Source organism: Sphaeramia orbicularis, chromosome 9 (genome assembly GCF_902148855.1).
Source record: "Sphaeramia orbicularis chromosome 9, fSphaOr1.1, whole genome shotgun sequence".
In the NCBI taxonomy this organism is placed as follows: Eukaryota; Metazoa; Chordata; class Actinopteri; order Kurtiformes; family Apogonidae; genus Sphaeramia; species Sphaeramia orbicularis.
In genome coordinates, this window is record NC_043965.1 from 53374350 (window position 1) to 53402155 (window position 27806).

Consider the following 27806-nt stretch of genomic DNA (forward strand, 5'->3'; position numbering starts at 1 on the left):
ATTTCTCAGATCAGGATACTACAATGACAGGCTGGGAGTTGTTTCAGTTTCTGTATATTTATGGAAGATTTTAACATGCATCAACAATACTAAAAAGATTAAAAACAAACAAACAAAAAAAAAAACAACAACCTTATTTTAATGCCAGATTAACTGACTTTATTGAAGGATAAAAACCAGATTTTCCACAGCTGTTGCTTAAAAGAATTGAAACTCGTACTGTACATGCCTGACCAAATGTGTAAGGTATTGTATCTCACTGTCTCACATGAAAAAAACTTCTGCTGCTGGTACATTCATTACCATTGTTTCTCTACACAGCCATCATCCAAAAAGCTAGTGAAATACATATTATATTTCTGATACTCTGTAAGATACTCTTACATAATCAGGAATCCTCAAAAATTACATCATTACACATACTGTAAATAGCGCACTGAAACAACATCCATGTTACAACCTCAGACTGAACAAAAACCATATCAAACCTTGTGCATGCAAAACAATTAGACAAGCTTCCAAGCTTCCATGACCTGTGATCCTGTGATATATAGCCACAGGATCCTGCCTGAAGTAATTGTAATACACTTCACAAATTAGAATGATTAGAAGAATGATTGGATATTAGACCTTACTGTATTTCATATGGTAATGTTAAATGGTTTCCAATAGATATGATGTTACGTGATGTTGACTGATGCCTAAGATGAGCTTCTCTTACAATTACAAGATCAACTAAGTAGGCTCCATAGGTAAACACACAAATGAGTTTCAGTGACTTAAGTAGTGAGTAACAATCTTGTCGGGAAAAAAACACTACAAAAAATGGGTGAGGAGAAATATGCAATGTTATGTTTCTCACCTTGCTGAGCTGGACCTCTCCTTTATCTCACTCTCATTGTGTATTTATGTGCATTCTTTGTAAAGTACTTAACTGAACACACACCATTCATACACCACACATCAATACAAACAATCTGATTTGCCCACATTCATAGCTATTGAGAAATGCAGAAAATCCATGCTATTACCGTCAGCAGCATGCTCAGCTGAGATTCACATCAGAGAACAGTGGTGTAGAGTGCCTGAAACCTAGTGTTGCATGGTCACAAATCCGGGATCAGATCTACTTCATCTTTAAACAAGACAAACTGAAACAGACGTGCTGTCAGCTTGGTGGATGTTGTAAAATTGCTGTTTTTCTGGGAGATGATGATGAATGATTGCACCCTGTTTTTAGGTTAAACCAACGAAGGTTAAACAATGACTTTACTTATCTCTGTGTTAATATGTTAACAATTCACTAAAGTAAAAGAAAGACCATAATTCTACACTACAAACTGCAAACTTCCTGTCTTGTTGTGATTCATGAAAACTGCAGGATAGATGAAGTATGTCTGACAATGATGCAGACACAGGAATTCAAATCAATGTACAGTTCTATTTTTCAAGCAAAGCAAAAAGTTAGCAAACTAAGTAAAGGTAAAAGCTTCACTTTCGACTGATTTAGTCTGATAAATTTTATGGCACCTCAGAGTTGAGTGCAGCCCTCCCTTTGATGTAGTTAACCACACTGTTGATAAGTCTGGGTAAAACTTTATGGGGCCTGAGAAGGGGATGTAGGCTTATATGTGTGTACGATTGTGTGTGTTACTTACAGGTTGCCATGGCCTCAGACCAGTTGGCATTATTATTGTTTTCCTCCAGAGTGAAAATGGGGCGCGCACAAGAGGTGGAGCTGAGGCCCTGGGTCAGGTAGGTGGCTGGTGGGTAGTAGGAATGCATGCGGCTGGGAAGACATGTTGTGGCTACCATGGGGCATCTGCTTCAAATAAACATAAAAAAAGCAAATATTGAAATGCTCCATACAAGAGGCAACATCCTAATTCTACTGTTTTTTCACAATGAATGTAAGAAGTGGATGCGGATACTGTGATTGCTTTGTGGTAGACTGTTTTGAAACCTCAACATGGCATTTTGTCTTTCAACCCTTCTGCCTAACTTGACAGGAAGAATATAAAAATAAAATAAAATGTGGGCAGCATTTCAATTCACAGGTACGTGGCTTGGTCAAAAAATGCTGTGTAACACGCAGCTCTGTGCTTTCTCCAGTACTGTGAAAACTTTAAAATGAGCTGTCTACTCAGCAGCAAGGCCGCCTCACAGAGGGTTTTCAATTTCACTTTTATGGAATTTGATTTCTGTCAGCCTGTAATATGTCACCCGTATTGTCCACACCATCAATTCTCCGACAGCTTTATAAACTGTTATTTAAGCTACACTCAGCTCTTGTATTAGGCTGTGAAAAATACAACAGATTGCACTGGAGACTTGAAAGTGCACAGAGCTTACATTCCGCAGGACACATATAGAGCACCAAACAAAACTGTCCAAGTAAAGGTTTTTCACAGAAGACAGGATTTGTTATGGTTACAGCTTACAAGCAGTGCCCACAGGCGCATCTACACTTGAGCCTTTTTCAAAATACATTTTCAGGCCAAGCACCAAATTTACTGCATGGCTAAAATGGTATCATTTGCAATAATGTATGCATTGAAGGAATTTTTTGTAGTACAAGTCCAAACACAGATATACAGTATACTAAGGCTTCTTTCAGACTGGGCTGAATTGTAATATTATGAGCAACATGGTAAAATTATTATATTGTACTATTGAAGTATTTAGAATTTAGCACAGGCACAGTGACAGACAGATACAACCTCTCTGTTACCATGGTAATTGAGTTTCCCTTCTGCCTTTGTGCTGTTTTCAAGTTCTGCTTCACCTCATGGATGTATTATGTTGTGTCAATGTCATCTCTGTGCTCCAGCAATTTCTCAATAATTATGTTTCAAAAGACTACACTTGAAAGATGGACTTTTAATGAGAATTTCATTGCTACAGTGAGACTCTGAGCAGAAACAAGTAAGTTGGTTCTGGGTCTGGTTCTGCTCTCCTGGTTACAGGTTGCATGTACACATGTGTACAGGCTGTTTTAAAATGGGTTAGCATACCTCAACTCCATCCTAAAAAATAATTTACCTTGCAGCATGGTTAAGTGAGACTGTTCACCACAATATTTTCAGTTCATTGTAAGACCATGACAGAGCAAAACGACAATGTCAGTGCACCATAGACCACATTATTAATAGCAAACACTGGGGGTGACAGCATTACTGAGGTTCTGTTCTGCCATCTAGATACTGCACTTTGAGCTGCATTTCATTAAAGAACACACTCTTCTATTTTAGGGAAATAGGTATATTTTCATTTGTTTAATTCAATGAGCTAGGTTTGTAACACTGGGTAACAGAATGTAGATTGCAGTTTTGATTTCAGGAAGTGACATGGCCTTTCTATGAGCTGCTATGTGAAACCTGATTGCAGCTCTATTTATGATGCATTGTCTGAGATGGGTTTTGGTTTGGTTTTGTCATGATTACAGACAGAGGCTCACACAGATGCTGCTATGGGAGAATACAGATGTTTATTTCACACTAGAGCCCGATTAATCGGCTGATTATAGCGTTTCACTGATTAATCAGCATCAGCCAATATGTAGCCCATCTACAAAGTTTTTTGCTGCATGGAGATTCTGTTGCTCGCTGCTCCTGTGTGTGGGCTGCCCAGAGAGTTAGAGGAACAGTAAAGCCAGTTAGTTTCACTTTCACTCCTGCTCGGACAATGACTCTCTTCTAACTCTTGCTATTGCTCCAGGAACCAATTAGGACTCACCTAATTCACTCTGCACATGCTCAGTTTAGTCCTTAGTCCACATGGGAAGTTGTAGTGCCGTGAGGCAGACACATCAAAATTTGTGAGGGAAAACATAATTTTGTGGTAATATTTTTTGCTCTAATTATTTTTGTGATTAAAAAAAAAAAAAAAATCACATGATGGGCGACATGGTGGTGCAGTGGTTAGCACTCGTGCCTCACAGCAAGAAGATCCTGGGTTCTATTCCAACACCAGTCGACGGGGGTGGGACCTTTCTGTGTGGAGTTTGCATGTTCTCCCCATGTCTGCATGGGTTCTCTCCGGGTACTCCGGCTTCCTCCCACCATCCAAAGACATGCACTAATAGGTTAATTAGTTAATCTAAATTGCCCATAGGTGTGAATATGAGAGTGATTGTTTGTCTCTATATGTTCAGCCCTGCGATGAACTGGCGACTTGTCCAGGGTGTACCCCACCTTCGCCCCTATGTAGCTGGGATAGGCTCCAAGCGACCCCCATGACCCTAGTGAGGATAAAGTGGGTTCAGAAAAAATGAATGAATATTTTGTGATTGCATAGTTTGCATTTGAAAGTTGTGTAAATTATCTTTGTGAGATGAACAAAGATTTATGCAACTGTTAATCCACCTGTCCACAATTATCTAATAAAAGATTATTACATCCTGTGTAGATCAGTGTTCTTATTTCATATATCAGCCATATATTGGTTATCGGCCAGTATTGGATATCGGCCGATATATTGGATATCGGCTTTTTTTAGGCCCCAATATTGGTATCGCCATTGGCCCCAAAAATCCCATATCGGTCGGCTCTTTCACTGCTGTATTATTTGACTGCTGTAGTGTGACTTTTCAAAACATATAATTAATAGAGGGAGTTTAGGTTTGCCTCTCTGAAGACTAGTTGCACTGACAGATAGAAAAGTAAATGTACAGTATTATAAAATTGACGATGCAATCATTAAGATGCATTGTGAATAATTGACAACTGAATCATAATCAAATTAAATCGACTCATGAGGCCAGTGAAGATTCACACCCTTGAATGTCATATCTGGTCTTAAAGGCAAAAGCATGCAAATGTTGGACCTTCTCATAAAGATAAGACACATTGTGCATAAAAGTGAAACACAATTGTTGCCTGTTGTAAACCATCTTAAAGCTCACTCAGTACAGCACTCAACTGCTGAAGTAAAAACATGCCAAAGTTACATATACGTGTTGTATGCAGCCTTCCAGGTAAAAACACAAATCTGAGACAACCTCAATAGATTAATAAGAATGATGCAGCTCTAACCAAGTTGCTGTCTCTAATATGCTGACTCCTGGGGGAGGGGCTTCCTTACCTCCCAGAGTGGGCCCGGTTTTTTATCTGGCACCATCTCTTGTCTAGAAGCTCTACACTACCCTTATATTATTATCATCCACCTGCATGACAGCCAAGCACCACTGAGTGCACTGAAGAAGAGTGGAGATGCTAACTGGCCTTAAACTGATAAAGCCCACGATGTTTCCTCAGAGACTCTACTTGGTGCTAACTACTGCAGGACCAAATCCATGTCTTTAGGACTTATATAAAATGTACTGCAATTTTTTGCAGGACAGGTCAGCTCAATATTCAAAAGACCATCTGACTGCAATATATGCAGTTGTTTAAACATTGTTACCAATGTTAAAATAAGCTAATAATTAGCAAAACAGCAGTAATAACACATATACTGTACGCTTACCTTACAGCATCTGGAGGTTTTTTAGGCTAACATGTATATATATATATATATATATATATATATATATATATATATATATATATATATATATATATTATATATATATATATATATATATATATATATATATATATATAGGGTGGAGAAGCAAAATTTACAATATTTTGAGGCAGGGATTGAAAGACAGTGTATGACCAATTACTTTATTGAAAGTCATGAGAATTTATTTGCCACAAGAAAATTTACATAATAGAAAATGTTTTTATTCTATGTGTCCTTCTTTCTCAATAACTGCCTTCACACACTTCCTGAAACTTGCGCAAGTGTTCCTCAAATATTCAGGTGACAACTTCTCCCATTCTTCTTTAACAGTATCTTTAAGAAAGTCGATTACACACACATTGCTGTGTGATGTTCTATTGGTAGCATGTTCTAAAACGCCCCAAATAGCATAATCCAGAGGGTTTAGATCTGGGCTAGAAGGCGGCCATAAACATGATTCCCAAAAATTGCTAAAGTTGGATTTGTTGCTGTTGTCAACAAGTGTTTTGGTGTTCTTGTGTAAGATTTTAACTTCAAATCATATTTTACTGCATTTCTAACGGTCTTGTTGTCTACCTCAAGTTCAATTGCCATTTTTCTCATGGATTTGGTTGGATCCTTTAGGATTTTGGATTTGAGAGCTTTAATAAAAGCTTTGGTATGTTTTTTGTTGCTTCCTCCACTTCCAGACTTTCTGGTAATAGTTTTGCTCATAGTCATTCTCTTCTTTCCATTATAAACAGTCTTTATGGACACTCCAACTATTTTTGAAATCTCCTTCGGTGTGACAAGTGCATTCAGCAAATCACACACTCTTTGATGTTTGCTTTCCTGATTACTCATATGGGCAAAAGTTTCTGAAAAGGTATGGATAATAGTGTTAGGTATGATTATGACATCAATATATGTTGGTTTTAAAACAATTGACGTAGTACCTGCTGAGAAAAAACAACTAAATGTTCAATGTAAATTTTGCTTCCCCACCCTGTGTATATATATATATATATATATATATATATATATATATATATATATATATATATAAAACCCATTACAGTGTAAAACAACAGATACAGTGTAGGTATTTTGAGGGACACTGACATAATAGGCTTCAACACAGTTTAAAGCATTTGAAGAAATTTCACCTTGAAGAATATTACGGATGCACTGGTACCAATACCAGTATAGAGTATCGGTCCGATACCACTTGACGGCAGCGTGACGTATAATCAGCAGGTATGCGGCGGAGGACTAATGTCAGCAGTGTGGAGATTTTTTTTAAATAAATGGTGACAAACGTAACAGTGACTGCAAGTTACGTTAAACACACAGACGGGCATTCTGTACGTTTTCCAGGAGCTAGCGGATGTGTACCAAGGGCCATATAATCATCGTATTGTCTTATAAGGCTCTGTGCGGACCGAGACAGAGAAGCAGTACCACAGGGAACCATAGAGGTAGCAAATCTTTTCAAAGAGCGACTGTGTGAGTTAGTAGAAAAAGTACTGATATTTATGACAACTACCCTCATCAATATCAACGTTAGTATCCACCTTAGTATTACCTCCTCTGTCATCACCATGTTTGTTATTACTGGCTTTCTTCTTCTTCTCAAAAAACTTTACTCTTCTTCATGGTATTCAGCCAGTATGGTTAATTAACAGCGGCACCCTCTGGTGGATTGATTGAGAAACAGTCATTCCAACACATTAAATGTAAGTAGCAGCACTTCATTACAGTCAGACTAATGACAATACTATAAAGCACATTTTCAAATGTAACTAAATACTGTAATGGTATTATTAAGTACTCATATCGGTGGTATCAGCAAGCAATCAAATGTAAGTACTTGTACTTGGTCTGGAAAAAGTGGTATTGGTGCATCCCTAAAGAATATGATTAAAGTAAGCAGGCACGGGAGCCAACAGAGAATGACCAACCAGAACAGATGCCTTCATAGTGTTAGTGGTACACTAATGATAGTTACTGTCTCGTCAGTGTACCACCGACAATAAGTGGTGGTTTGATACATCCAGATTGGAGAAGGAGACAGGAGTACACAGGCGATGTACACTGATGTAGCCACCCAATAAAATAATCAACTCAGTACCAGATTATGTTCACATCCCACAACCAAACAGGTAACAGAGGCTGTTACGTCACTCTCTACAAAACCTCTAGACAAAAGTTAAAAAGTCTTTAGACAAAAGAATAACTTCAACTCACAGATGTCATTCTGGACTTGGCCTTCTGCTGTATGTAACCTCTCTCTCCCTGTTTCTCTACTTTATTTCTACTAAAAAAAAAAAGGGCTTAAAATGCCTTGAAAAATTATTTATACACAGGCAACTACTCTAGACAGCAACAAAGCAAAGTTACGTAGTAGAAATGCTATTTTTGTCATTTTGAGGTCATTTCAAGTTTAATTTCCTCAATCTTAATTTTTCTCACAGTGGCTATTAAAAATACTGGGCATCTCTCCTTTACCATTCCAGTTCTGTCCGCCGTTCTCTACTTTGCCCTAATTTCAACATGTATATTGGTGGTAGGAATTCATCAATTGTGAAACTCAGGGCCAATGCAGATACCAATATTTAAAAGAACAAGTCTGTGTTTTTCTGCCAGATCTGGCTGTTTGGCATCTGTTTGGCATTATGGCAGCACCACGGCCAGGAGCAGCTTCTCAACATAGTGCTAGTGTCTCCACCAGGTGCACCATGGTGTGTGCCAGAAGTATCACAGAAACATCTTTGTGCTCTGTTTTGCTAACAATACATGGCGAGTCCATTTTTACCCGATTTGTTTGAGGGTCATGTCAAGCAGCAGACAGCGGATGAGACCAGCAGCAAGTCAGATGCACAAAACACATGGAGGAGTCAGTTCATTTTCAAAATAAAATACCTCATGCAGAGTCCATATCATATAAAATCACAATATCAATGTTGATAAGGAACACAACATCTACTTCAAATACTGATAGGATTAGGAGGATACATTTTTAACAACTAAATAACAGTCACAAATATTGGATCCATGTTGTTCAGAAAATTAATTACACTACTTTGTACAAAAGCAACTAAAAGAGATCGTGTAATATCATGGGATATTTTATCTATGGTTGATGCTCAAATATCAAGTAAAATGATCTAATCAGATCAGGCAGACACACAACCATTTCTGATCATTAAAAGATCATCTGTCAGTTTTGTGAGGTGAAATACCTATCCACAATCTAAATCACATTTCTCTTACCTTTTATAAAATGCAAGCAAATTACAACCAGACTTTCTTTTAGTTTCCTCTGGTTTCTGAAGGCTTAGGTTGTGTATGTGATGGCTTTTGTCTTATTTGACTAGAAACTCAGCATTTTGCATCATTTTGTAGTGACATCATACAGTATGGACAATATCTAGATCCTGTGAACACTAATCCACGTTTACCTGTTCATACAGCAGCAGTATTTTCATTAATTTTCTGGATGTAGCAGTCTAGTTCGCCTGTGTTTTGAAATAAATCAAAACCATTTTTAAACTCTAACAATTGAATTGTACAGCATGAAGAAGTTCTATCAAGGCATCACTAATCTCCTCTAACATCACAGAGACTTTTAATAATGAAAACTGCATTAATCACCAGATGTTATGATGTTAGGAGGAGAAAAGACTAGTTTAGACATTGGAACTTTGAAATCAGATAAATAAGACAAAAGCTAAAATGGACTGGCATAGCAGTAAGTGTTTAGCAGCTAATATGGAGACAAAATCAAATTTAGAACTCAAGGATAATCACTTCAACTGAGATGCTAAAATTGCAGCAAAGGCGATTAAATTATGAAGGTTTAGGGCAGGTAAAGGAGAAAGACAGGACACAACAGCGAAGCATCTCTTTTGATCAGTGAAAAAGAACTAATTACTTCTGACTTGAGTTACTTTTTTACATAATTACTAAATTTTGTATACTCGAACAATTCATTATTATATAAATTGCACTACTCTGTGCTTCTGATACTCAAACCACTCATCTCTTTCATCTCCAAATAATCAACGATGTATGCAAATATAAATAAAAAGGTGCTTTATGAATTTAAATAACCACAGCACGCAGCCCTCTTACCCTGACAACTTCACTGAAAATATCATAAATCATGAAGGAGGATGGCTAAATTATGCTAAAGAGTGCTAACTGATTAGCATTAATGTGCTCACTTTCTCCTTTGAGCACTGAGGCATAGCGGTTTGTTCCTCTGCCGACAGACAATACCATTAACCTTTGCAATTCAGGCTGCTGTGTGCTGCCAGGTTAGCAGAGGCAGTGACCCCAAAACGAGATGTTGCTACTGGGGAACTGGGGGGTGTACAGGGTGGGGGGGAATTGGACAAACGCTCACTATAAAAAATAAACCACTTCATCAGAGATCACTGAAAAGTTATAGATCTAATTTGTTACACTCACACAAGCTCATCTCATTTGACACAACAGAGATACATTTAAGCATAAATCAGTGTGAATGCACAGATGGGTGAGATGAGTGTGAGTGTGCATTTGCATGTGTGTTTATAGGATATTAGATACTATCTCCCTGGTGTCTCCTTGGTTATATGGCGAGTGCCAACATTAAGGTAGATACTGTCATCCATCTCAAATGAAAACAAAGGAATAACAGTTTTTATGAATTACTGTAAGATGCATTTAACAATTATGATAATGAGAATTCCAGGACCTAAGCAAAAAAAAAAGATGGGAAAGCAGAAATGAATCATCAATATTAATTTTTTGTTGGACCATTTTTAACACTTCTGTTAGCTGTTATGATAATGCAAAACAAAGTGCTGATATGCAAAAAGTCAAGAGGTTTGTGATGTTCCATATCAAGAAACATCAAAAGAGTACATCTGAAGTTTATACTTTTTAGTCACTAATGAGACACAAATTACAAAACCGCTTTGTCATTTGTGTTGATCTTTATTATTTCAGGCTTTGTTATTGCCTTTCTATGCTGCAATTTTCTTTGTTATGTAACAAGTGCCATGCTGATTGTCATGAAACTTCTTGGAAGGGTAATACATTGGCCAAGGAAAAATTTGGTCCTGGCACAGACCTTGGCAAAAGAAAATGCTCATGTTGCAATGTTGTGCTGAGGAAAGGATAGATATACATACTCTTTACTCCCATGGAAGTACAGATAAAAAAGACTGTGGTAAACAACAAAGTACTGATTCAAGTTGTATCCCATTTTTTCTCATAAGATCCTTCAGATGCATTAAACCTAAAGTAACAAGCCTGTTCTGAAAATCAAGGTGTAGAAAGTACCTGAAACTCAACCCGGCATGTGCTTTGTAACTTCCTATCTCTGTTGCTGAGATAGAGAGGTTGATACAGAACTAAATAGATTGTAATTACAGTACATGTTTGCCATAACCATGAGGCAACGTGAAAAGGAAGCCTTTTGCTCTTTATACCACCTTAACTTTTGTGGAATATTAATTTAGAAGAATCAAAAAACACCTGGCTATTACTATAACCCACGTGTCCTAAAACTGTCCTGAAATCCTACACAATCGGATTAGCGCAGCCAGGCACTTCAGGTTTTACTGCTGGCACAGAAGACAGTGTGACAGCCTCTATGTTCATAGCTAAACAACTTTCACTGCTTCAAAGGTGATCGTCACCTTATTTTGCAAAGAAGGTCAAAACCACCGAACTTGCTTTTATGAAATCGGACATCAGTAATTTAACAAAACTCATGTTTCAAAGGTGCCTGAACGTGTTAGTTCTTCTATGTAATGATCCTCAGCGACAAGTGAGGTGTGAACAGTTTCAACTGAACACTAAAAAAACAATACAAAACTAAATCTGTTGTTTCTTCATGGGTTGAGTGCATCCACATAGTTCAGTATCTCTGCTAGCGTGGATTTCATATTACCACGGTAGCTCTGTGAAAAGGAAAACCTTGTTAATACTGAAATCACTCATAGCTTAGAAGCTTATCTCCTGTTTCTGGTGCATGAACCAGCTTATAAATGGGAAATTCTCTAACATGCATGCATAGATGACACCAGCACATCACTTACCAACAACCCATCTCTTTTAGCATGGAGAAGAAATGTCTTGACCTTTTTTTCAGCTTTTGCATATGACGCATGACTGGTCATGTGCTGAATCCTAAACCTTTTAGTGTGAAAGCCTTCAGTCTAGTCACTATAATCTCTTACCTTACTGCACTGTGCCACCACACTGAACCAGGACAGATGACAAGACAAGTCATAAACACTTCTTTAGGACAAGACCACTCTAAAATTTGGTGTATTATTAATGTAGATTGGAGCTGCATATTTAATTAAACTGCAATCATAATATCAATGTCAGCCTTGCATTTATTCAGTTGCAAAAGGCTGCAATTTAAAGTTTCAGTGTATGGTGTCTCATTTTGGATTCAGTGAAAATGAGCATACTGAAGCATACTGTGTAATAATCAGCATTGTATCAAGTCTTGTAAGTCTTTTTTTTTATTCTAGTCTACATCTGTATGTGTGAATGACAAAAAACACACATTTCAAAATGATCACATCTCTTTTCCTTGGTAATAAGCGAGTAGAGTCAAATCATAACGACGATATTCTACACAATAATTGCACGATGACTTTGACCGAGAGATGCAGCACTAATGAAGATTCTTTTTTCTTCTTTATTTTCTTCTGTATTTTAGAGAGCTGACATTAGAGAGCTTCATTTTCAAGAACAACATGAACAAAGGGCTAATATGGCAGTTTGATAATAAATCATGATGCAGGGGTTATGTATCCTTATATAGCAATATATTGTGATTTTTTTTACTTCTGTATTAAGGAAAACCACTTTCTCATACATAATCTTTTCTTTGTCAGGATGCTGAAGAACTTTGACAGCCACAAAATACCTGATATTAATCCTCAACAAGTTCCTTCCTTTTCACTGCGTTTAATTTGGTCTAAATTTATTAGTATTCACCTGGTATTGCTGGTAGTTGTACAGGTTGCCATAGTATGGGTAACGTGAAGGCTGGTATAAGTTGTAGTAAGATGTTTCCAGCAGCAGGTCTGACGTTCCCTCTGTACGAGCCCTGGAAACCGCTAATGGGCTGGAGGATGAGATGGAGCAACTTCCTGAGTGACATACATAACAAACACATGTAAGAATTAGCACATGGGTTTTGTACCAGTATGCTGCAATGAATGGATCCGATGACAGCTTCATTAATTACATTTTAATGCTTTTTCAGACCATTTTTAGCCAGATTTGATTCTTCTTTTTATTCAAGCGTTTCAGCTTATGTCATTTTCCAAGCAGATTTGATGCAGGCTGATTATTGATGCGCAACTTTTACAGCGTTTTAAAATACTTTCTGACCCAGTGCAACACTCTTTTATTTTCCTTGATAAAGGTAAGCATGTGTGTAGCCCACATAGATGTAAGTTTTCTGTAAAAATATCATTATTAGAGTTTGGTTAATCTAGATTTAGCCAGAGAAAATGCATATATAGCACCATCAATATCAGGTTTAGTGGTGGGTTTGTAAGTTTAGACGTGGACTTGGGACACAGAAGAGTTGGACAGACACTGACAAATATTACAAAATATTAATAAAACTGATTTTTAAGACAAAAATTATTGTAAAATCAATGTAGAGCGCATCAAAAGTAACTGAATGGCTGTTTCCACATCTAATGGATGGTTAATACAGTGGACTTCTTTACCCAGTTTTATTTTTAGATTTTCATGCATAAGGTAATAACATTTTGCAAATATTTTCATTGACAATAGACTGTTAAGTGGTTTTTCTCCCATGTAGGGCTGCACGATTATTCGATTTTAAATTGAAATCAGATTATTTAATTACCACAATGTTTAAAAAGAGTAATCGTCAAATCGAACTTCATCTCTCTGGTGTCTCCAGGCCATGAGCCTCCGGGCTACTGTTGGCTCCTCCTCCTAACTGTGAGAGCAGTCTACACAGTCATTGGTCTCCCCACACCAGTACAAAAAAGGAGAGCGAGAAGTTTGTTGCTAAAAATAGCAAGAGCAAGTCCGTTGTGCAGAATTGATATGGCTTCGAAGTTTCCAATGAAGACCAAACCATTCCTTGCAACAAACTCAGCCTGAAGGTGGTATCAGTCTAAGACTGAAGCACAACCAAATGGGCTCTATGCGCAGCCCCACTACTTCCTGAACTTCAGGTGGCTCTTTTATTTCCTGTCTTTCATTATTGACACACTGATTAATCCAGGTGTGTCTGCTATTTCTGTTGTGACACTGATTAATTAGGCACACCTGGATTAATCAGTGTGTCCAATAATGAAAGACAGGAAATAAAGGAGCCACCTGAAGTTCAGGAAGTAGTGGGGCTGTGCATAGAGTCTATTATTTCAGCACCTCGAACATCATCACCACCAGACTGTGAGCAGTGCGTTGCATTGTGGGCTGCATGTGAAAATGACATGCCGACTAAAACACCACCACCAGCCTGAATCAAAATCCAAAATCGAGTTTTTAGAGGAAAAAATCAGGATTTTATTTTTGGCCAAAATTGTGCAGCCCTACTCGCATGCAAATCTTTTTGATATTAAAAAAAAATCAACCATACACACATAAAGTTTCAGTTGGAACCAAGATAGTGCCTAATTCCTCTGAACACTGAGGGTAAACCCTGTTAAGGTATGAATCCAATGACAAATTCATAAACTCATTCCAGTGTCTGACTGATCGGTAAATGTCACAGATGCAAATACGCTCTTAGACATTTTTTCTTCTAAGATTTCTTTTATAAGATACTAAATTAAATAGATACTAAGTAACCCCTAAAGCAACCATCCATTGTCCTTACACTTTATGGCCCACCCCTTGTACTCACTAAAACTAGTTCTAGACCTACATTCTGTGCAAATTTCACATTGACTGGTTCTGTAGATGAGTTTTAGGTACAGACAGACACAGAGATCTGAGCAGTAACTTTGCAGGGGTGAGGGTGACAACACTGATTTACATGATATCCCACCAGAGGAAAAAGACACATTTCCTTATCTTAATTTACGCAACTTGCACAACTTTCACACTTTAACAAAATTAAGCCTTTCGTAAAAACTGTGCATTTGTTAATTGTAATAATCACAGCTTGTTAATATTTAAAAAAAAATAAATGTTAACAGTGTCTAAAATATTAAATATGATTTTCAAATTATTTTATAATAGACTTTTTGATTAAATATTGAATCTATCTAGAAGTCTGCTGACTACTTCAAGCCAAATGTAGTTTACCATTCTGACAGATTTTTTTTTTTTTTTATGTTTATATTTTGTTTCTTTCTAGTAGAGCTGTTTACTATGTTTAGCTCAAATTACAAATGACCAAAGTCCCTTTCTCCTTAGACCCTGGTTGGAATAAAGAAAAGCCTACTCTGTCTGTGCTAGAGCTTATTGAATTTTTAAAAGGAAAATCCGTTTTACTAGAACTAGAGCTAGAATTACTGTATGTTGTTCCCAGCTCAAACTACTGTCAACAGCACCATCTGCAGGTGGCGGGTGTATGTGGCGTTAGATTACCAGGCAGAGCACTACAGTCAGATGCCCTATCAGGACAGATATGACCATTTGAATAACCATCATCATGACTCAATAGCCATTGTACTTTTTTTATCAACAAGGCCACATTCTTCTCAGGCAGACCCTGTTCTTTTGGCCCCTACACAGTGAAGACACCGCACTACCCAAGCCAAAGAGAACATTTGTTCTTGTCACTGTTTAACATCAGTGAATCACAGCGTTCTCAACTCCTTTTTCCACTTTATCTTTCCTCTCTGTTGCAAAGCCAAGAGAACAAGGTCACTCACATATTTACAAGAAGCAGTCTTGACTAGAGTCTGTTTCTGGCACCTGCTATCAGCTCCAGTAGGAACATGGTTATCTATGTCTGTCTCCACACCACATCCCAGAGAAGCTAAAATATTCACAAATAAAATACAGTGGTAAAGTACACCATTTCAAATACAGCTTTTTGCTATTGTTGTTTCTTCACAGGGTATAATGTAGGGCATTCAATGTTTTTTCAAACTATTTAATCAAATCCACACCAAAGCCTTTCCTGGGAACCAACAGGTGAGGACAGGGTGTACCCTTGACATGTCGCCAGTTCATCACAGAGCTGAAATACACAGATGAACAGCCATTCACACCTACAGGCCATGTAGCCTGACCAATTAACCTATTAATGTGCATGTTTTTGAACAATGGGAGAGCATACAAACTCCACACATAAAGGCCCAAGCTGGCCAATGCTGCCATCAAACCCAGGACTGCCTTGCTGTGAGGAACCACTGCCCCCAACATGACAATAATGTAGACTTAATAAAAACATTTGTTATCTTAAGAACTTGTAGACTGATAAATGATTCATTTGTGAATCATCCACATTCACTGAAAAAAAATTATGATTTTATTTTTTGTCCATATGTAACTTATCTGTAGTACAAAGGCTCATTTCAAGTAGATTTTTTTAAATTTGTATTTTACATTACTTACTTATATCTACATTATACACATATTTTTACATAGCCATTAAGCTGATATTAACTACAATCCACAGCTCCAACAATACAAATGTAATTAAATTTAGATCATTTAAAGATGGTATTCATTTGACTAATCTGCCCCCCCCCACACACACACACAAACAAATTATTCTAAACTAAGTAATTTTCAGTACTGTTTAAAAAAGTGGATTGTTGTATTGTGAATACAATCATTCTTTACAGAAAAAGAAGTTAACTAATTCCTTACGAATTGTTTAAGTCTCAAAATATTTTGAAGACATTTGCTGGCTGAATTAAAAAAAGTCTTTAAACAATAAAGTAGTATGATTCCAGGCCATTATTCATAAAATATTTGATAACATTACATGTTTCATTCATACTGTTTTGGTAAATTGACATCACCTCACATTTCCTCTCTTTTGTTGCAGCCTGGGATTATCTGTAAAACGTTCTATCATTCCATTGATAGTTAACTGTTGCAGAAGTGAGCATAGTAACTCCAGTAGGCACTCATGTCTTGTATTTGGTGTCAATTCGTTAAGTATTTTTACATCATCAGATACTTTTTCTTTCATTTCTAGACCACACAAAGTTATTGTTTAGATACAAGACCTGCCTGTAAACTCTATATTGTTGGCACTAAATCATTTATTTTCTTAGTAAAAGCTTAGTGATGGTTCACCAGTGACAGCAAGAGAAGATGTGGAGGTAGATGTGTGAGTGTTCCTCCACAGGAAACAGGCAGTCTGTTCCATCTTCATTCTTCACCATCACTTCAGTGCAGACAGAGGCACTGGACTACAAATCCCGAGTTCTTCCTCTTGAGCCTGTTGCCGCCTTAGAGCAACCTGGATGGAAAGGCAGAAAGTGGTACAAACCACAGCTCAAAAAACTTTACAAAACAGCCTTAAAAACTTAAATATGACACAAAACGTCCTAGTGTATATGTTTCATGTGAAGGCAAGTTACACATGACTATAATACACTTGTTAAATACAAATATATATATCTGCTTCACAGTTTTTTGTTTGTTTGTTTTACTTTCAGTTATGTTACTTACAGCAGTGTGAATACTTGTGTTTAGCACCGTCTGCCAGTACATCATATAAAACAGTTATAAAGTAATTATGCACTAAACGAACCAGTGTCCTTAAATACAGCTCAATCGTACAAGCCAACCCAAAAAAGAATAAAAACTTTTTGAATAAACCCTAAAGCGTTACAAAGTGAATACCAAAGTGTACCAAATAGAAGTGTAGCTAATGCTGTTTAACAAACTGATAAAAGCTTCTGAGTAAAGCTGGCTGAATGGATGCTAGCTAGGCTGAAGGTTTCCATTCACACGAAAAAAACACAAAAATGTCCACAGGGTGAAAAGTGTACATGCATTTGTTAAAATATTTTATTAAAAAATAAAATAAAATAACACCTGGACACAATTGTTCATGGAGCAGAGAATGGACAGCCTAAAGCTCCTACTGAATAGTACACATTTAGCTAGTTTTGGCTCCACTGACAGGTTCAATGGAACGGTTACCTGAGCCGCCATGACTCTTGTCTCTCGGTAATCAGATTACATTTGACACAACGACAGTCCCTCCAGTTGCAGAATCGCTTGTGGCCCTTGAGAGGAGACACGAAGCCGTGGTTCCTGCAGCGGGAACACTTTGGCATCCTCTGAGGTTTCTGGGCTTTGGACCGGGACACAAGTCCGGTACTCTCCGGCCTCTGCTGGCTCTGCTGGTCCTTGTTCATGTCTTAGGTCTAAATAAAAGCCACTGAAGCTGTGTAACCCTGTGTTAAACCTGCCCGGGAACACCACTTGTCATATTTCAGTTAGTGTGTGAGTTACTCCTGCAGGTTTGGCGGTTTTTAAAGCCTGTACTGTACAGGCTGGAGGCCAGGAAGGGTCAGCCTCCCCCTCCTTTTTTTTTTTTTTTCCTTGTGTGTGTGTGTGTGTGTGTGTGTGTGTGGGTGTGTGTGTGTGTGTGTGTGTGTGTGTGTGTGTTGTGTGGTGTGTGTGTGTGTGTGTGTGGTCATGCTTCTCGCAACAAAGTGGGAGAAAGCTGGGGAGAACTGATGACATTGCAGCCGATTTGATTTGAGCAGATTTCTATGGCAGAATAATGCTGCCTTTCCCAAACAGGGGGTTGGGACTGGAAGTGGGCACAGAGCTTTTTATTGGGTCACAATTTGAGTCAAATCGATGAAAGGCTCCAGTATGATGTGATTTCATTTACCTAATCTCAGTGGTGCAATGTAAATATGAAAATATAATAATAATCTGACAAATGTTCATGGTTTTCATTTTGATAACATTTTGGTCATCACTGTGTGAATCTACTCAGTTTTGGAAATAGTTTATATCACATCAGAATATTTTTAATTCCTATTTTTAAAATGAATTCTGTCATTAAAATGATGAGCTCTTTTATAGACCATTAGCAGGCTTTAGCAGAGCACTATGATGTATATAGTTTAATTGTATTTAGATTAGATTTTTGATTATAATCTTCATGTTCTACATCCACATGAGGATTAAATCCATCAATATCCAACATCCTCTTGTATTTGTGGGACTAAATTACCATGAGATTTGTAAAACTATGAAGGTACATTACCAGTTCCATTCATTTTGTCTAAATATAACACACCTCTACTATAACTTTACCTTTGTGTAGGTATGCAGTTTAAACTGAAACTTTATACTTCTTATTCTATTACATTTTCACTACTTTTTTTTTTTTTTTTTTTTTTTTACATAAGAGAAGATCTTTATTTGTCATCATATATTGAACATGCTGACATGCAGCACACACCAAAGTTAACCCTGTGCTTTGAACCTAAAATCTGAACAGGACCACATCACTGCAGACCAGGAGCAGTGGGCTGCCATGTTGAGCACCTGTTGAACAAATTTGAGTTAAGTGCCTTGCTCAAGGGCTCATCAGCCTTTAAATGAGCTGCACTGTTGAAGACAGAGAGAACCTGCAATGAATAAATAAAACAGCGGTGGATCAACAGATATCCAATTCCCAAATCAGAAGACGTCTACTCAACCTGCCTACAGAAACTCTCAGAGACCCACCCAACCCATCCCACTTTTTCCACATTCCCTTCAGGCAGACTGAGGCTCATCTGAGCAGGCCCAAGCAGACTAAGACACAACTTTTCTCTTGGGTAGTAGACTGCCTTTCTTCAATTTCAGATGAGTAAATACATTTAATGAATTTTCCATTTGAATCTATTTGGCTGTATAACGTACTTAGTCTGAGTTAAGTAGAACTGATCTGCTTTTAAAAATACATCTTAAATAATATTTTAAAACTTTAAATCTACTCAATAACTTTATGTGTTATATTTTTAAGTAACCAGTGGTCACATTTTCATTATGTGTATGAATATACTCATGTCAGCCAAGTTATATGTCTAAAATGTCCCATCAATAATAGGGCTAAGTGAACAACTGAGTAACTGAGCCTCTTTAAAATTTTGTGCAGCTGTTGGGTGATTTATTACATACTATTCCTCTGAGGCTACTTCTTTTATTATAGTGTATTTTATAATAATTATTCTTAAGATCACTTTAGAAGTACTGTAGCTAGTTTTCACGAGACAGCTGCTGATGTGCCTCTTGGTGAATTACTCTCTTATTAAATTACTAAGCTTGACTGAGCTGAAAGGAATTAACCTCAGCACTGGTCAGTCAGTGAGCCTGTCTGCCTCCTGGATTTATAGGCAGGGAGTGAATTGAAGTATAACACACACAGGCAGCCAATTAAAACTCCGGCAGCCAAAGAGGGCAATGAAAAGTTATCAATTAAAAAGTGGGGGTTTATACAGCACCGTACCACTGGATTTAGACAAATAACTGCTACACATCATTGAACCTCATCCTATGTGAGGGCAGACACTGAATTTAATTGCTCCTATGCTTATGTAATAATGATAGACTATGTTATTGTTATTCTAATATAATAATGCTGTAATAAAGTCAGTGATTCAGGGCATTTAACCTTTCTAGTAGGCTAATATGACACCAAATTTTGCAATAACAAGCTGTAGAAGGAAGCGCAAGACCACCTGACATTTTTTTTTACATGAATAAAAATGTATATAGTAGTAGCTCTGTGGTATTCCTGTCCTGCAGAATGGGGCTTTTTCCCAGAATCAGTAAAGACGCTATAATAATATTAATCAAATATTAGATCAAATGTGTTGCCTCTTTTATCAAACAATGTAAACTAGCAGAATTCATGAGAAACAGTTGCTTTTAATACATTCAGGACACCCATCTTAGATTTTGCTCTGACTACTGAGTGACGCCTTAACTTACTGTTAGGATGTATTTTGAGCGCGCCAACCTAACCAACCTAAATTGCGGTTGAAACACACAAACACAACAACTATTAATACTAACAAATACTGCAATAAACAATCGCCCCCCAGGTTTACATAAGTCGATACTGGTAGATATGTTTTTTGAAGTTCAGTCGCACTACACTGCTATATTTTTTGTTCTTTTGTACCATTGCACCTGACAATACGACGTAAGTATGAATTGGCAAAATCCGTGGAGTCCCTAAACGCAGCGTTACCTAGTAACAACGTAGTTGTGAATCTCAGCTGGCAGTGAGCGAAACTTCAGCCAACTTTGCACGAGACCATGCCCAAAAAGAAGGATAAGAAAACCAGCGAACAAGACGAGGACAATAAAACACGAAAAAAGGAAAGCAGAGTGGCTTCTGTGGATAAAACTGCGTCTGACGACAAAGAGAAGAGGTTATACTTAACACAGATTCGATATTTGAATGAGCAACTAGAAAGGTGAGGGTGTTCGCGTTTGTCCCTTATTAGTTTCTTCGTAGTTAAATTTATTCGGGTGAAATTATACGACAATATTTTAATAGTTCCTCTTGAGTACTTATAGACCCAACAATACCTTTCTAGATAGTATTTAACTTTTCTCTTAGTTTTGTTTTTCAAACGCAGCGTCAACAATAGAGAAAATCACGCGATGTTTACGCAATTTGCGTAAGTTAACAATCGACAACACCAGGTTGATACCAAGCTATTTTTGCTGTAATCTGTTAGCATTATCTTTTAGTTAATAAGCCTCTGTAGAACTGAACAGTGCCAAACCCAAATTGCATTTTAAGGGTTTGTAAATCATTGGGCCATATTTTCTTTTGGGAGTTCATTCACTTTATTTACGGTTATTTCATTGGACCTCATGCTTTTATATATATAATATATATTATATATATATATTTATATATAATTATATATTATATATATATATATATTATTATATATTACACACAGGGTGGGGAAGCAAAATTTGCAATATTTGAGGCAGGGATTGAAAGACAGTGTATGACCAATTAGTTTATTGAAAGTCATGAGAATTTATTTGCCACAAGAAAATTACATAATAGAAGATGTTTTTATTCTATGTGTCCTCCTTCTTTCTCAATAACTGCCTTCACACACTTCCTGAAACTTGCGCGAGTGTTCCTCAAATATTCGGGTGACAACTTCTCCCATTCTTCTTTAATAGTATCTTCCAGACTTTCTGTAATAGTTTTGCTCATAGTCATTCTCTTCTTTCCATTATAACAGTCTTTATGGACACTCCAACTATTTTGAAATCTCCTTTGGTGTGACGAGTGCATTCAGCAAATCACACACTCTTTGACGTTTGCTTTCCTGATTACTCATATGGGCAAAAGTTTCTGAAAAGGTATGGATAATAGTGTTAGGTATGATTATGACATCAATATGTTTGGGTTCAAAACAATAGACGTAGTGCCTGCTGAGAAAAAACAACTAAATGTTCATTGTAAATTTTGCTTCCCCACCCTATACACACACACACACATATAATATAAATATATGTATATATATATATATATATATATATATATATATATATATATATATATATATATATATATATATATTACACATATATATGTATACACACACACCACACACACACATAATATATTATATATATATACACATATATATATATAATTTCATGGACAGTGGATCGGGTGAAGAGGATATAGGCACAAAACAAGCTTTAGCTTTAGCCTATTACTTATTATTGGTTTTATGTTTTTAATAATATTGTACTAAGTGCAATGATTAATGTACAAACCAAAATAAACAATTCATTCATTCATCCATTCGGTACCTCAGTAATGACCTATACGAAATCTTAGCTTAACACTTAAATAATGTGTCTGTATGTTAAAAGTTTTACATATAGCTCAAACAATGAGGTTATTTCTCTAATAATTACATGATAAGTCAAAATAATGACCCAAGTTCCTGAAATAATGAAAAATGTCTTAAAAATAACACTTTATCAAAAACAATGACTAGGTAGCTATCAAGAATAAATCACATTACTGCAATCACTTTGAGAAGAGGAATAGATATTTTATTCCAACTTTATGGGCAACAGTCTATTTTAATAGCTACTATTAGTCCTATTATTCCTCGTTTTTTCCTAAAGTTTTTGGTTTATTTCAGTGCTGACTAATATTGTAAATGAGGCCCCATCCTCAATATATACTAAGATAAAAATAGGTTTTAGCAAGTAAGATGGTATAACTTGTCTTGTGTTGATTTTCTTGCACACAAGAGTAAATATCTAAGAAATACAAATAGAATTGGGCGAAATAGAAGAACAGAATATTATTTGACAACTGTATTTTGGCAAAATGTTACTAGTAAATAAATAAGCTCCAGAATCATACACAATTCCTACTTAGGTGGATCCTCTGAATCCAGGCATGTTTACAGATTCCAGAATCTCCTCTTTATGTGGCAGATATCAGCTGAAATGTGATGAGCTGGAGAGGCAGAAGAAGGACTTCTCCTCTCAGTACAATGTCCTGGAGAGGAGAAGAGGGACATTGTTGAATATCTGAAGTGTTCCCTGCTGGAGAAAGAGGAGGAGGTGAACATGCTGCATGAGCACCTGGAGAATGAGCGACAGACGGCTCAAAAAGAGCAAGACACTTTGCAGCAGCAGCACCGCCTGCTGATACAAGAGCTACACCACAGGAATGATGAGCTGGCTGCAGAGAACATGACACTGGGTAAGACAGGGTAATGTTCTTGTCCTGTCATAGCATTCTGAGCATCGTTTTTATGATTTAATTTTCCACATAAATTTGACTTCATTCAAATATTATATATATATACGTTGTGGACTTGGAAAATTTCTATCTGCAGTATTTGGAAAATCAAGAATTTAGCCTAATAGTCATAATAGTTGGAAAGCCATGACTACTTATGTGAAATGTAAATAATATGCACTGAAACAAAACTATACACCCAAAGTCCAGACTCCCAATATTATGTATTTATATACAGCTCTGAAAAAAATCAAGAGACCATTGCAATTTCCTCTGAAATCAGCATGTCTGCATGTATACAGCCATTCCATTCCCGTGTCTGTTGAATTCCAGCACAACCACACCTTATTCTACTGAATAAACATCTGATCCATGTCTTATTAAGAAGGAGAAGTATAAACACCACTGCTGTGACCATCATTGTATTCTTACAATTGGCAAAAACAGTACTATTATTACCACAAAGTAATTGGAATCCAAAAAATTTTTTGAAAACTACTGGACTTCTGCTCTGCCAGTGTTCCCAAACTCTGAGGACTGGTTCCTCTATCAGGACAATGCTCCTCTCCTCAGCAAGGTCCATAAAGGTGTAGATGACAGACCACCAGATGAAGACCCTGTCATGGCCAGCCCAATCTCCAGACCTGAACCCACTGTGAAAACTTCTGGAGGAACATGGATGGTCCAAGCCATGGAACATGTCTGAGCTTCTTGAATTTCTCTGCCAGGAGCTGCATAAAGTCATCCAACAGCAACAGTGGAGAGCCAAGACATGTGAAAGCTGTCACTGAAATTAGGGTTATTCCACCAAATATGGATGTGTGAACTTATCCAAAGTTATAACATTCATATTGTGGTGTTAAGAAATGAATATAAACTGGTTTTCTTTGCATTATTTGAGGTCTGAAAACACCTGGATTTTTTTTTTTTGTTATTTTGACCATTTGTCATGTCTGTAAATACTTGCTTTAAACAATATTTTTATGTGGAATTTAGGAGAAATGTTGTCGGTAGTTTAGACAATAAAACAAAAATGTTTATTTTACTCAAATACATACCAATAAATGGTCAAATCAGAGCAAGTGACAATTTTGCAGTGGTCTCTTACTTTTTTCCAGAGCTGTAGTATGATGGAAGGCAGCTACATACTTGAGACTCCTCTATCGACTCCTTGTCATTGTTTTCAGGCTGTAGGAAATCTACCCCATGATGCAGATTTTGTCTAATCACAGGCCATTTCAGACAGGTAGGAGGGTTAAATAGATGACAGCTGTAATTACTAACTGGTGAGTCCATCAGGTATAGTCTGGATCGGTCCATGTTTGTGACTGATCATCTGATGCCAGTTCTACCCCTGCACATGTGTTTAACTAGAGTCCTACTAGTAGTAAGTGCAAACCTTGGATGGTTGAACTTCCTCCATGATACTCGCTGTTGGTTTGTATTAGGATCTGAATTCTTTGTGTAATATAGACTCTACTGACCTTCTTTCTTCAGTGCAGAAGCTGGATGCTCTGGAGGAGTTTCAGAAGCAGAGGGAGCAGCTCGTGTCTAAAATGGAGTCTCTGAAGAACCAGGTGGCCAGTCAAGAGCAGGAGCACAAAGCTGCCATCCACAGTCTGGAGATGAAAGCACTGCTAGAAAGGAACAGGTTCTGCCATATACTGATGTACTGACAGATAAATGGGATCATAATCTGCTTTATCTTTAGCCATTTCTCTATGTCGTAACTACAGATTAGAGAAGGAGATGCAGAGCCAGGCCGCATCCATGGCAGCTGAGGTGCAGCACACTGGTGGAGCAGAATCTTCCAGAGGCAACTAGGTTGGCCATAGAGGAGAACAAGGAGGTGAGGAGCCGCTGTAGCCAGCTGTCGGACCATGCTTGTGGCTTGCTGAAGGTGAACACAGCCCTGCAGACTCGCAAGACTAAGCTCAGACTGGATGTGGACATCCTGGAGCAAATGGTCAGCGACATATCCCGGAAGAGCTGCATCCAGAAAAAAGTGAGACCAAAGAATACAGGCACATATGGTTGGTGATCGGGTTCCACTCTAATGTTCTATCACTAAATTCGGTTGATATGACAGACACTGTGACACTGTTTTTTTACCCCCGGCCAACTTCTGGCTGAAGGCGTATTATAATTGTTTTGTCTCTGTCCGTCTGTCTGTCCATTCAACGACGTGATCGCATGATCTGAAGAATACATTGAAATATCACACCAAATTTATACTGTGGACACATCTTGGCATGGAGCAGAAGAATATTAAAAATAGGTGACCTTGACCTTCTTTTTAAGGTCAGATGGAGACATGACCCCTTTGTTGGGGGGATATGTTTGCTTGAAACAGCCTTGTGCAGTTACAATATCTGAGTACTTTCAAATATAAATGTATGTAATAAGTTTTACACAAAGACAATCTAATCTAAATTAAAGGGAAATAACTTTCAACAGAATCTTATGCTATATTTGGCTGAGGGTGATTAAAAAGTACCCAGCACATTATGCTATTAATTTTTTCCCCAGTAGATTTAATCACTACATTTGCATACAATGCATACCACTGTAGTTTCTTGTGACTTTTCAAGGTAATGGGACTATGCAATAGACTGGTGTGTTATATATTATATTAGCTGAAAATGCTTAGATATTAAATCAGAAAGCAAAGCGATAATCACTGATAGAGATAACATCTGCCAGAGATAATTAATTATTATAAGCAGCCGATTATTATAACCATCTCATCTAAATACTTAGTGACAATGCTGTTTATTTACCTTATGTTCATTTACCTTACAAGACGTAATATTTTGGTGCAAAGTGAGACATACCTGATATCTCCGACTAACCTTCAAGTACCATAGGTTTTCCATTTTTATAGTTATTGTTTGAAGAGTATGTCGTGAACACAACATTTGATTCAGTATTGCTCATGTAGTTTCCTAAACACAAACAGAAACTCTAAAACTGTCCTCTCTCAGACATACTGCTGACTCCTCTGTCATCTCCCTATAACATAGAGGTGGCATGGGATCATGCATTTTTGGTTTAATAGCAGGCACTTCCAATAACTCTAATATCATTTGCACTGTATTCGAATAATATTTAAGTCAACAAAAATAAATTATTTGAGCTTTTTCATTGTGTAAATTTGCTACTTTTTTGCTCATAATTTTGATGAGTTTAGTATTTCGTTAGTTGGACATAGCACTGTGATGTTTCACTTCATGTGATGCAATGCTATTTTCTGAATTTTTACAAAACCATTTGTTTTAGGTGATACACAGACCTGCTGAGACAATTCATATTTTAATTTTTTTATGTAAAATGACACTTGTCTAATAGTCAGCACCATCAGGCTGTCACTTATCTCAGAGGCAAACAGTCGATTACAGCAGAGTAAAGCATCTCACCGGTGTTTGTCATAGTTGGATTATGTATTGTAATTCCAGATTTTCTTAATAAAACTGATCAAATCTTTTAGCCTAAAATTAAAACGTTCCATCCTTCAGTTGGTGGAGCAGCTAACAGAGAAATGTGAGCAGCTGGAGACAGAACTGAGAGACTGCAGAGAGGAACACCGGCAGCTTCAGACCAAACACTCACACGTCCTGACTGAGATCGACCAACTCAGGTGTGTTTGCTCTGTTCAGTGCTCAGTGATGTTCTATGGCATATGAAATAAAAAGTGCTTGAACACTGATTACTACAAAACAGACACACACACACCAGAACTCAAGTGATCAAATTCCCTTCTAGTGCTACAGTATTTGTGTAGAAGTGTTCTAAAGCTAAATCTGGGAGCATCTGAACTTAAACCAAGGCCCCTTGATTTGCACTCAAATGCTGTATCACTGAGCTATACATCAGTGACCAGGTAGTAGTAATGACATTGTATATCTGTTGTGCTTGCAGAGAAGACAAGACCTCTATTTCTAAACAGTGCAAGAAAAACAAAACTGACTTGAGCCAGCTGGAGGTGGAGCTACAGAACGAGAGAAGGAGGAGAAGATGAAGAGCATCAGGCAGGAAGCGGTCATCATTTCCAAGCAGACTGTGAACCCTCCACAGCCTCCACGTCGGCCTGTGACTGTGAATACATTCAATTCATGTCTCTGTAATACAATACACTGACAGCAGAACTCTATTCTCAATAATATTAGGATACTTTTGGGGAATTTTTGAGTATTTTAAAGTAGAAATTCCGCATATTGCTCCTGTAAAAACACTCTAGTCGCTTTCATTTTATTTTGAGCATTTAATAATGGTTCTGGTCCATCTTTAAATTATTGTCATACTTGCAGACACAGTGGGAGACATGGTGGTTATGTCTGTCTAAACATAAGTTTAGTTTTTTCACTAGTATTAAACTTTGTAAATGTCTGCCTCCTTGAAATGCCATTCATTCATTCTTCATTCAGCTCAGAAGACCTGACCAAATGTCAATTGTTAGAATTCTTTCTGTATTAAATTGGCCATAAGTTTTTCACTAACTTATCTTGGGAAAACCATCATGAGTAGAATATACAGTACATCATGTTTTTACTCACCCCTGGCTTTGATATGAATCAATGAGATA

The 27806-nt window shown here is 37.2% G+C and overlaps 1 protein-coding gene and 1 pseudogene across 1 annotated transcript; one reads left to right on the forward strand and one right to left on the reverse strand.

Annotated features, from left to right (window-relative positions):
* Window positions 1–17825, reverse strand: part of LOC115425654 (doublesex- and mab-3-related transcription factor 1-like) — a 38367-nt pseudogene extending 20542 nt beyond the window's left edge.
* Window positions 17826–20718: 2893 nt separating this feature from the next.
* Window positions 20719–27546, forward strand: LOC115425641 (cilia- and flagella-associated protein 157-like). The gene is given in 8 exon segments (XM_030143306.1): window positions 20719–20897; window positions 22915–22982; window positions 22985–23185; window positions 24722–24875; window positions 24961–25015; window positions 25017–25229; window positions 26740–26861; window positions 27143–27546. Coding segments are annotated over 8 exon segments (1074 nt in total). The 5' UTR covers window positions 20719–20736; the 3' UTR covers window positions 27243–27546.
* The last annotated feature ends 260 nt before the right edge of the window (window positions 27547–27806 follow it).